This window comes from Lycium ferocissimum, chromosome 6 (genome assembly GCF_029784015.1).
Source record: "Lycium ferocissimum isolate CSIRO_LF1 chromosome 6, AGI_CSIRO_Lferr_CH_V1, whole genome shotgun sequence".
Lineage (NCBI taxonomy): Eukaryota > Viridiplantae > Streptophyta > Magnoliopsida > Solanales > Solanaceae > Lycium > Lycium ferocissimum.
In genome coordinates, this window is record NC_081347.1 from 61,149,847 (window position 1) to 61,161,589 (window position 11,743).

Sequence of the window (11,743 nt, forward strand, 5' to 3'; positions counted from 1 at the left end):
GCTTCATGAAGTCGCAATATCTATATCAATCGGAAGCTTTTAACTTCGCCGTCACCGTTTTATCCACGAGAACTTCATTTTCCCGCTGAAAATATTTGCAATTTGCCTATAAAAATAACAAATAAAAATTCAGTTTTTAAAAGTAAAATATGTAGACAATGTGATAAAAGCTCCATAAAAAGTTGCAAAAAAATTTACTTCGAGCACTTTCCAACTCCAAAAACGACGGCCCAGATTGATGTTATGAGCTGGCAGTGTAGATCGCACTTACAAACGTCGTGTTCTATAACATACATTGACGTACTGGCGTCTTGAGACATGACTTAATTGGAGGCCAAAGTATGAAAAAGAGTGAAAATGAAGGAGATGACGAATGGAGAAGTTTGAAAATGAAGGTTCTGCCCTAGTTTTAATGGGACCTTTAATGTAAGAAATTCTTACGTTAAAGGACTCAACAGAAAATGACTTCACCAGTGGAAGTAAGGAAAGCAAGTTCCATAGGTGACATTCACATTTATTGTTTCTTCTCCACCCTCCAACACACCTCATCTTCACCCCTACCCCCGTATTCCCTAATCTCACCACCTCACATCCCTACCCCTTGCACCCCACCTCCACCTTCCATAGTACTATTTGTTTAGATTATATGCAAATGCTTTTAGGATAATATTTTTTGCTTACGTACCGAACACAAGGAAAAAGTAAGAAACCCAATTATTTTCCTGAAAAACATTTTCCTCTTAAATTGATTAATTTAGTAGGCGTTTGGCCATGCGATATGAAATCATGATTGCATATTTTGATTTCAAATCAATGTTTGTTCATGCAATTTGAACAAAATTCTCAACTTCAACTTCATATCATGATTTCAAACTCCAAATTTTCCAAAAATGTATGATTTGGGATTTCAAATTTTCTAAAATATAAAACTTGACCTATAAGTTTATATTTTGTTAAAAAAAGCCTTATATTCGACATGAAGTGATTGGCCGTACCATATGGAATGATTATATTAAACAATAGCTAGTTACTACAATTATTGATTTTTTGAAAGTGAGTCTTTTTAAAATTATGCGTATGTGAAAGTTTGTTATTAACCGCATGTAATCACATGCATCAATTTATAAAAGGAATATAGGGATATGTAATTTATTGACGTAACACCTTAGAAATTATTCACCAAAAAAGTTGGAATCCGAATAAAAGCGAAAAAAAAAAAATTCAAATGCTCCTCGGTTTTCCAGAGCAGTAAACGGATCTCTCTCTCTCTCTCTCTCACACACACAGTAGGCTCTCTTGATAAATCACATTTCCCACAAACCCTAGCAGTCACTTTCCTCTCTCCAAAACACCTCTCTCTCTCTAACCAAAAATGGCTTCTCGGAGGCTCCTCGCCTCTCTCCTCCGTTCATCCCGATCCTCACTCTCCAACTCCATCTCACGCGCTCCACGCGCCTCCCCTACAGGCTTCCTCCTAAACCGTGCCGTAACTTACGCTACCTCCGCCGCATCAGCTAAGCCGCCGCCGTCAACGCCGCCAACGCCGAAGACCGCCGAGCCGAGCGGCAAAATAACGGATGAGTTTACAGGTGAAGGTGCGATAGGGAAAGTGTGTCAGGTTATTGGTGCGGTTGTTGATGTGAGATTCGATGAAGGATTGCCGCCAATATTGACGGCGTTAGAAGTGATGGATAATCAGATCAGGCTTGTACTTGAAGTTGCACAACATTTAGGGGAAAATATGGTTAGGACTATTGCTATGGATGGTACTGAAGGACTTGTTCGTGGTCAACGTGTGCTTAATACTGGTTCTCCTATTACTGTGAGTGAATCATCACAATTCATAGATTTTTGTGCTGTGCTTGTTTAAAAGTTGCATTTTTTCTCGTGCAAGATGGGATGCTTAAGGGTCAAATGTTAAATAATAACGTTGTTGGAGCTGTATATATTATACATTTGATGGAAAGTGCTTTCAGATTTTTAATACACGAGATCTGTAGTTTTATTGGGAAAAATTACGCTAGATTTACGCCACGTAACCCATATTTTGAGTTTATTACCTGGTTTAGTCCATATTTGTGTATAATCTTTTATACACTATTATACAAGGTTGGTACATTATGTATAATGCTTCCCCCCTCAGGTATAGTGCTGTCTAAACTGAAAATAAGGCTACTTGGCGTAATATTTTATGTTGGGCTGTATATTTTTGAAAATTTCCCTATTACCATGAGTGATCAGAATTTTCCTTTCTGTTTTTTTTTTCAGTTTCATAGTTTTGTGCTTTACTTGCTTAAAAAGTTGCATTTTTAAAATTTGTAGGAGCTTTATATGTTGTACATTGATTGAAAGTGCTTTTAGATCTTAATGCACGAGATCTGTAGTTTTATTGTAGTCCTTAAACTGCAGTTTGATTGAATCATCTAATGTTATAGATTTCTACTTAGAACAAGTAAATTGTTTTATGGGAAAATTTCAGAAATATACAAGTTGGTCACTTACATTGCAAAAAAATAGCCCAAAACTTACATTACGAAAAATAGCCCAAAACTTACAAACAGATACAGACATATTCAAACATATACAGACCCTTATACCATCATATACACAAAGGCGCAGAGAGAGAGAGAGAGAGAAGTTTGGTCACTTTTTGTAAGAATTAAAAAAATGGGTCAATTTTGGTAGCATTGTTGCCCCAATGAACATATAGTGTAATTTTCTCTTGTTTTGTTATAGTCATTAAAACTACAATTTGGTTGAATCATCTAATGTTACGAAATTGCAGTGTAAGGACTATAATAAAACGATTTACTAGTTTTTTTTTTTTTTTTTTAAACTATTGCAGTTTTAAGGACTATGATAAAACTATTTAATTGTTTTTTTTCCTCTACAGATTAAATTGATTGATATGGTAAAAACAAGAACTTCCAAATTATTCACCAAAAAAGTTGGAATAAAAGCAAAAAAGGGGAAAAAACAAAATTCAAATGCTCCTTGGTTTTTTTTCCAGTTTCACAGATTTGCACTTTACTTGTTTAAAAGTTGCATTTGTTAAACGTTGTAGGAGCTTTATGTATTATACATTGATTGAAAGTGCTTTTAGGTCTTAATGTACGAGATCTGTAGTTTATTGTAGTCCTTAATACTGTAATTCGGTTGAATCATCTAATGTTGTAGATATCTGTTCAGGCGGTTGATTTCCAGATGGTCACTCGACTAATACTCCCTACGTTCCAATATATGAGGGTGGGCACGAACTTTAAGAAAAAATGGAAGACTTTTGAATCTTCTGGTCTAAAACAAGCCAAATAAATTTTGGCCAGAAATCATTTCATTAAAGGAAAAATGAGAACTTTAGAGTTAAATGGTTGCTAAATATAGAAATGTGTTATTCTTTTTGGGTCTGACTAAAAAGGAAAGAGTAACATATAAATTGCGACAGAGGAGAGTAATTATTATCTCAGAAAGTCACCTTTCTTCTTGATCCGACCGTCTAAGAAATCAACTCTCTGTTTAGGACGAGTAAATCAATGATCAATTTATCATACTTCAATCCCAAATTAGTTGGGGTGTTCATTCCTTTCCATTTGGCACATTGCATCTTCGTTTAAATTTCAATAAAGATGAAAAGTTTGCCAAAATAAAAACATCAGTAACAACCAAAACCATACTGTTTCTCAGTACCGCAGTGCTGTGTAGTTATACATGTATATATAATAATATATGCTTTTGAATTCTATATGTGAAAGAATTTTTTTTTTCTGCATAGAACTTCTACCTTTGTTGTGAGAGTTTTGAAACAGATAGTACCTTTGAAGTGGAAAGTGGGTTACTACTCAGGATGTTGAACAATTCATCTTTGCTCATGATTTAGTGTACAGTTTGAAAGAGTTTGGTACCATTTAGCAGTAGTAGTTTACTACCTTGGGAGTGAATCACTCATGTTTGCTCATTATCTTCAGAAGAAATCCATCACTCTATGTTCCCCTGCATTTTTTTTTGTTTTTGCTTTTAAATTTTATGCTGGGGCATGGCGACTGTGCTTTGGCTTCTTTGTGATGGTCTCTTCCGATTGTTTTTGTTTCTAGTATCTTGATTTTGGCTGCCATCCGTCTTGTCCAAGTTTTCCTTGTATAACAGGTTATGTATGTTTAGTTGAGCTTAGTCTTATTTAATTTGTTTTGAGCTTGATGGTTTCCCCTTTGATGACAGGTTCCTGTCGGTAGATCCACACTTGGCCGTATCATGAATGTCATTGGAGAGGCAATTGATGAGAGAGGCCCAATTAGTAAGTCATAATTGCTGTGGATATGCCATACTCTTATTTGTCCATGGGACGTTATCAAAAAATTCTAATTTATCCATGAGAATGGCTCTGATAGTTGCATCTTAATCTGTAAAATGGTTACAGCAACCGATCACTTTTTGCCAATCCATCGTGAAGCTCCTGCCTTTGTTGAGCAAGCCACTGAACAACAAATTCTTGTCACTGGTATTAAGGTACGTGCGTCAGTTCTTATTTTCTTTGGCAGTATATTTTTGCATTAATCCAAAATGCTACATTCACTACTGATTCTTCTGGTATTGCTTTTTATTGGACTTAATAATGATGACTATTCTATCATTATTGTGCTTTCGGTCAGGTTGTTGATCTTCTTGCTCCATACCAAAGAGGAGGAAAAATTGGGCTGTTTGGTGGTGCTGGTGTCGGGAAAACTGTGCTTATTATGGAACTGATTAACAATGTCGCAAAAGCACATGGTTAGGAATGGTTTCTTTTTACCTCCTTGTAAAGGTCATATAAAAGTCACTGCAAAGCTGATTAGTTGAGTGGCTTTGACTATATAGGTGGTTTCTCTGTCTTTGCCGGTGTTGGTGAACGCACTCGAGAGGGTAATGATTTGTACCGAGAAATGATTGAAAGTGGTGTCATCAAGCTAGGCGAGAAGCAAGTTAGTTTAAACAAAATTATTTGCTCTACATCTTTATCTCATAGTGCTTTTCCTTTATGTTTCTGACATATTATGACCTCAACTATTTCAGAGTGAAAGCAAGTGTGCCCTTGTATATGGTCAAATGAATGAGCCCCCTGGTGCTCGTGCACGTGTTGGACTTACAGGTTTGACCGTGGCTGAGCACTTCCGAGATGCCGAGGGGCAGGATGTGCTTCTCTTTATTGACAATATTTTCAGGTTTACTCAGGTAGGCTTACCTCTATGAGGCCATGTATAAATTTTTGCTTATATTATAAAACCTGACCGTGGCGCTATGTGCATCTTGTATTGAAATAGGCTAACTCAGAAGTGTCTGCTTTGCTTGGTCGTATCCCATCTGCTGTTGGTTATCAACCAACTTTGGCTACGGATCTTGGAGGTCTTCAAGAACGTATCACCACCACCAAGAAAGGTTCTATTACATCCGTCCAAGCTATTTATGTGCCTGCTGATGACTTGACAGATCCAGCTCCTGCTACAACCTTTGCTCACTTGGATGCCACAACTGTCTTGTCCCGTCAGGTATAATGCCATTGTTTGATCTGGTGCCGTTATTTCATTAACTTTCATGGTTGATGGAGTTGATTTAACTTTGGTCATTTCATTTCTTTTGGATGCCAGATTTCTGAGCTTGGTATCTACCCTGCTGTCGATCCACTTGATTCTACATCCCGTATGCTCTCACCTCACATTTTGGGAGAGGATCACTACAATACTGCTCGTGGGGTACAGAAGGTTCTTCAAAACTACAAGAATCTTCAAGATATTATTGCCATTTTGGGTATGGATGAGCTTAGTGAAGATGATAAGATGACTGTTGCCCGGGCACGTAAAATCCAAAGGTTCCTTAGCCAGCCTTTCCATGTCGCTGAAGTTTTCACGGGTGCCCCTGGAAAGTATGTTGACTTGAAGGAGAGCATTAACAGTTTCCAGGTATTAAATCTCCTCAATCTTCAACTTATTTGTTTTTTTTATTTGTCAGTTTATATACTTTGTTGTTTGGACTTTAAAATATGAGATATTGTATGTCCGTTGTATCCAATTGTTGTATGGAGGTTTTTTTGTGCTGCTAGTCTGCTATGTGACTAGAACTTCCTTTTACCTTCCTCTCTCTTCTGTATGAGATCAACTACTGCATTTGTTAGTTGGTCTCACGTTATCAGACATGCAGTAAAACCTATTCAACAAAGTTAATCTGAATTTATTCCTGCACTGCAACTTCCCTTTACTCCTACAAGAATGTGCAGTTCTTGTATGTGATTGAACTTTCTTCCTGGCTGTTGTGATGCCGAAGAATGCTTTCAATTTCTTCGCAACTCCCCCCAACCCCACTGTTGGTTGTTAACCTTGTTGCTGTTTGGTCCGGTTTTGATCAATGCTCTGTTAATATCTTTTGACAGGGAGTGTTGGATGGCAAATATGATGACCTTTCAGAGCAATCGTTTTATATGGTTGGTGGTATCGACGAGGTCATTGCCAAGGCAGAGAAGATTGCCAAGGAATCCGCAGCCTAGATAGATTATAAACATCAGTGACTTTCTTTTGTTCTCTTCGCCAAAATAATTTAGTCTGACGTTTTGGATTCTTTTTGGGAGGACCAAGGGGTTCAGAATTCTGGTTTTTGCCTTATATCCAATGCGGGATTGTTATAGAGAGATATGCTGCGGCCAAGGACGTTGTCGCCAAGCCCCCTGCTCCGTTATGTCACATAAGGGGGGTAAAAGTGGCGAACTTGTATATTTTACTTTCATGTCTTTTTTTGAGAATTTTTTGATGCCCCAATTATCAAATGTCTTCTGAATTGCGTTCTTTTCCAAATATGAGTTCACTGCATGCCTGTTGTTATCATCATTCCTTATACCGTGATCATCTTACCCTCGAGACTGAAAGCTTCAGTATAAAAGGAGCAAATAAAATTGGAATCGATATAAATTATATTTCTTGAATATATTTATTATATTTACAACTTGAAAAAAAAAAAAAAATTCGATCATGAACATGGTTGAGCTTAAGTTAAACCTTGTTCCGTCATCATTTTGTGTGGCGTCTAGACTCCTATACGCGCTTTGGGAGTTTTATTAGGTCACTTTTTCCAGCAATATTTTGTCGTTCTGTCATTTTTCTTCGTCTATTCTTTAATAATTACTAGTACCAATATTAGAACGTAGGAGAGTATAGGAGATATAGTAAAGAGTGTAAATTTGTTATGGAATATTTTTGGAAGCTGTATACATTTAGAAGACTAATACCATATTTACTCAAGTTTTCTTGGTTAGCAAGGTTTAGGATTCGTATATAAATTTGGCTTCAGCTTATTCAATGAGAGCAAAACGCAAATTCCTTCAAACTTTTCACCAGTAGCGCTAGGGTTTTACGCCGGAGTAACAACATGGTGGATCAAGAATCAGCATCTTCTCCACCATCGTCAGTCCAAGTGAAGGACCATATTGGATTAACGAAGGATGAAGAGGAGATATTCGAACGTCTTTGTAAAGTCGTCGAGCGTTTCAATCTCGGAACAGTGATTCGTGTTGCTGGTGGTTGGGTTCGTGATAAGCTTCTAGGTATTCCCAGCAATGACATTGATATTGCTCTGGACAACATGCATGGACTAGAATTCTGTAACAAAGTGAATGAATACTTATCAGAAATAAAGGAGGAAAACCTAGACGTTTGTTTCATACCATGCAACCCCGAACAATCAAAGCACTTGGAAACAGCAAGGATGTGTTGGCGAAAACACGTATGGATTGATGTCGTAAACTTAAGATCAGAAGAATACAGTGACAACTCTCGTATTCCATCGATGAATTTTGGAATTCCGAAAGTGGATGCTGAACGCAGAGATTTGACGATTAATAGCTTGTTTTACAACATTAAAACCAAGTTAATCGAGGATTTTACAGGAAGGGGCATTGCAGATTTGAAAGCTCAAAAAATTGTCACTCCACTACCTCCAATGAGAACATTTTTGGATGATCCCTTAAGGGTACTACGAGCAATTCGTTTTGGTGCAAGGTTTGGGTTTGTGTTAGATGAAGAACTAAAGAAGGCAGCTTCAGATAAAGAAGTGAAGGATGCTATTGAGAATAAAATTAGCAGAGAACGCATAGGACATGAAATTGATCTTATGATATGTAACGATGAGTGGCGAAGGTACATAAACGGTAAGGGTGGTTAGTTAAACACCTTTAATCGGAAAATTATACTCCCTTTGTCTCAATTTATGTGACATGTCTTGTTTTCGAGATTTAAACAATGTCAAGTTTTTAATATATATTTTTTCATCATAGTAACATGAGAAGAATTGCAGCTTGTACTTTTCATATTGTTTTTGAATATGTAAAATTTCAATTTTAAAATATTGAGTTGATCTAATCCAATTTAGCTTAATTAGTCTAATTGACTCTCGGGAAGCTAGGAGATAATTGGGACAGAATAGATGGAGTACAATGTATATAGAAAATAATACTACTGTGTATGTAAGTCAAAAATAACTTTTTACTTTTTATGTATATATAGTAAATCTTGAACACCACTGCAGGTAATCAACCAGTCAAAGCAATGGCTTCTATTGCTGACTTGGGATTATTTTGGACTGTATTTCGTCGTCCTTCTGTTTGTATACCACCAATTCCCGAGGGACGTGAAAGATCGTGTGTTGATTGTTTCGATTCAGCTTGGAGGCTTTTAAAGTTAATTGGATGTTCCTCATTTTCTAAGGATCAAAAGAGACTCTGCCTATTTGCTGCTTTATTTCTTCCATTGAGTGAGGCCATTTATACTGGAAATAAAGAGAAAAAGATTCCAGTTGTCGATTATATTATTCGCGATTCTCTCAAGTTGAAGAACAGTGATGCTGTGACCGTCATAAGATTGCATACTGCAGCTAAGAAGTTTGTCACCTTAATCCCGTCACTTGTTTCTAAAGAAGATATCCAAGTCCTAGAAGTTGATTGGAAAAGAGATATCATTGATGTTCCAATTACTTTAAAACTTAGAGTATTGACTGGACAGCTACTTAGAGAGATAAAAGAATTTTGGCGCGTTGCTCTTCTTCTATCTATGCTTTTGCATCCTGTTGATATTTTGGAGTCGTCTACAAGCTTCTCGAATGAGAAGGATGAGGTGGAGAAGAGAAGCGGATTATTAAAGACAGTAGAGAATGCAATAACAAAGCAAGGTCTAGAGAAGGTTTGGGAAATGAAACCACTGGTGAATGGAAAGGAAATAATTCTGGAGATTAAAAGTAGGGGGCCAGATATCGGAGAATGGCAACATAAATTGCTGCAGTGGCAGCTTGCATATCCTTCTGGTACTGCTGATGAATGCCTTGATTGGATGAAAGCAAACTTGGTCCAAACGAGCAAGAACTATGTTTTACCCCGAAATCGGATAATAAGTTAAATTTGTAAATGAGGTATAGGATATGTGGCACTTTAATCTATTCTTTGATGAACAAAAGATATACGTATATATTTTGCTTATGAAATGGCTTAAGTATGAGTTGGTGTGCTAATGACTGGGTAAAGATATTGGGGATTATATGTTTAAGCTAAGATTTTATATATATTCCGTGCAATGTTTGAATGGAGTGATTCAATGAATTATTTAAGCTGTAAACCGGACCAAAATCTGAAGAAATCAAAGCGAGAGAGAATTTTATATTCAAAGTACAAAGCTCTTGGATCTGAAAAGCCAACCCTCAAAAGTGAGGGAATGCCCCCTATTTATAGTTTTCCTCTATGGGCCTTCTATACATCATGGAGCCCTTTTAGGATAAAGAAAACCTAATATGGATAAGGTTAGGTCGTACGGTCTGACACCCGTACGACTGTCAGAGGCAGGTGGCGACAAGATTACCACACGTGGCGGACGAATAACTGATTATCCGGACCAACGGCCACGATCTGAATGGACATGAAGAAACCGGACTAACGGCCACGACTGATTCCGCTATGTTTGAACCGGGCAAACGGCCACGGTCGACCCGGTCATGGAGATACCGGACCAACTACTACGGTCGAACCGGGCACGACGACTTTAATCAAAGCTTCTTCAGCTCAAGCGCTACTGTTTGCCTTCTTTCCTTTATTGCCCCCGGTTCTCACCGGACAAACGTTGTCCGGTTTTTACCGTATACAGATAGTCCCCACACTTTCCGGGACAAGGTCATGCCGGAGTAACGGGAAGTGGATGATTCACGAAATCGGTGATCCCGTTGGCTCGTTCTTATCTTCTTGTTTTGGCGGGAACAGTTGTCACCTCTTTCTGCCGTTTGCCACGTGTCGCACCCCGAATGGCCAAGCTCTGCAACCGCCGTTACGCACGTCCTTTCAAATCACGTCTTCATTAATTACGGGACACGTGGCGCTCGCCGATTGGTCGGGATTTGTAACCGCCCCAACCCAATGCATATATATAGCCTTCAACGTCCTTCCTTCTTCATTTTACTTCCTCCTCTCTCAGCTTTTTTACCTCACTTTCTTAATTTCTTAACTTCAGTTCTTCATCATCCTTCTTTCCATTGTTGATTTCATCACTTTAACACCCATATTATTTGTTTAAATCTGTTTGCAAAGACCCATTCCTCTCAAGTGTTGCTTCCCTGATTGAAGTGTTACTCATCCTTCCACTTTGCTTCATTTTCTTTACTTCGCTGCTTCCATCTTCTTATCTTCTTCCCCTTATCAAATTTTTAACCTCTCTCACCCATTGCAAATGTCTGCCAATACTGAAACCACCTCCCAGGATATTCCCTCGGTTTCCTCCCAAGGAGCCGAACCGGTGTCTCAGCCGAAGGGAAAAAATGTGGCCGAGCCTGACTTTAGATATAGTGCCGATCAAACCCAACTTCAATAAAGAGTTTGAAGCTAAGAAGCCTTCATTGGTTTCGGATAGAGGGTATGACGTAAGGCGATATCCCTCTTCCATCACCGAGGATAAGCTCGATCGGAGTCCGGATCGATCGCGGATGGGATAACCATCCGGTGCAAGTGTTTGCTCCTGGCCCGGATGAATCAATTACCGACCACCGGGAGGGTTTTTTATATGTTTACACTTATCCCTTCACGCTCAAGCTCGAACCCGCAATTGATCCGGTCGTATTGGAGATGTGCCGGACCTATAATGTGACCCTTGCACAAATTGGTCCGATAATCTGGAGGACGGTAGCTTGCCTCCGGTTGTTGGCCAACAATGCCAAGAAACCCTTCACGATGACACATTTGATCCGCCTTTATTCCCCAAGACGATTCCGGGGAGGCGTAATAAAGTTAGCCAAGCGAGGCCGGAATCCGATCTTCTAAAAAATGGATGAAGATAGAGACCGGGGCTGGTTAGAGCGCTTCGTTCGGGTGAGGACCTCGGATATTATCCTGGAGGAATACATGCCCTTCCCGGAAAAATGGAATGACAACCGTAAGTTTCTCGATCCCAACTTCGTTTATTTATTCTCATTTTCCTTAATTTAATCCTTCGCGCTTACGTTCCCCCTTTTCTTCTCAATAGCCGTGGCATGGATACCCCCGATCATCCCACATATGAACGAGTGGGTCGGCCGCTCTTGGCCAGGGCATACACACGAAGGGTTGACATGGGGAATCCTGGCTCGTGGCCGATGGATTGCTCAAAATCACGGTAACACCGCTTTGAGTTCGGGTATTACGTACTGTCTGTCTTTCTTTAATTTGAACGTTATCCATAACCCCTTCGATTTTAGGTTTACCGAAGGGTTCGGTGCATCCGGA

The 11,743-nt window shown here is 38.8% G+C and overlaps 1 protein-coding gene and 1 pseudogene across 1 annotated transcript; both read left to right on the plus strand.

The window, feature by feature from the left end:
* Positions 1-1,218: 1,218 nt before the first annotated feature.
* On the plus strand, positions 1,219-6,827 carry LOC132059942 (ATP synthase subunit beta, mitochondrial-like). The gene is made up of 9 exons (XM_059452787.1): positions 1,219-1,822; positions 4,213-4,288; positions 4,412-4,500; positions 4,644-4,761; positions 4,849-4,952; positions 5,044-5,202; positions 5,292-5,516; positions 5,616-5,927; positions 6,395-6,827. The coding sequence occupies exons 1-9, from the start codon at positions 1,373-1,375 to the stop codon at positions 6,506-6,508; spliced, it is 1,647 nt and encodes a 548-aa protein (XP_059308770.1). The 5' UTR covers positions 1,219-1,372; the 3' UTR covers positions 6,509-6,827.
* A 373-nt stretch (positions 6,828-7,200) lies between these two features.
* On the plus strand, positions 7,201-9,393 carry LOC132061481 (tRNA nucleotidyltransferase cca2-like; annotated as a pseudogene).
* The last annotated feature ends 2,350 nt before the right edge of the window (positions 9,394-11,743 follow it).

Coding starts and splice junctions, on each gene's coding strand:
- LOC132059942 (XM_059452787.1), top strand. CDS start 1,373: ATGGCTTCTCGGAGGCTCCTCGCCTCTCTCCTCCGTTCATCCCGATCC. Junction 5,203..5,291: donor ATATTTTCAGGTTTACTCAG/GTAGGCTTACCT, acceptor GTATTGAAATAG/GCTAACTCAGAAGTGTCTGC. Junction 5,517..5,615: donor CAACTGTCTTGTCCCGTCAG/GTATAATGCCAT, acceptor TTTGGATGCCAG/ATTTCTGAGCTTGGTATCTA.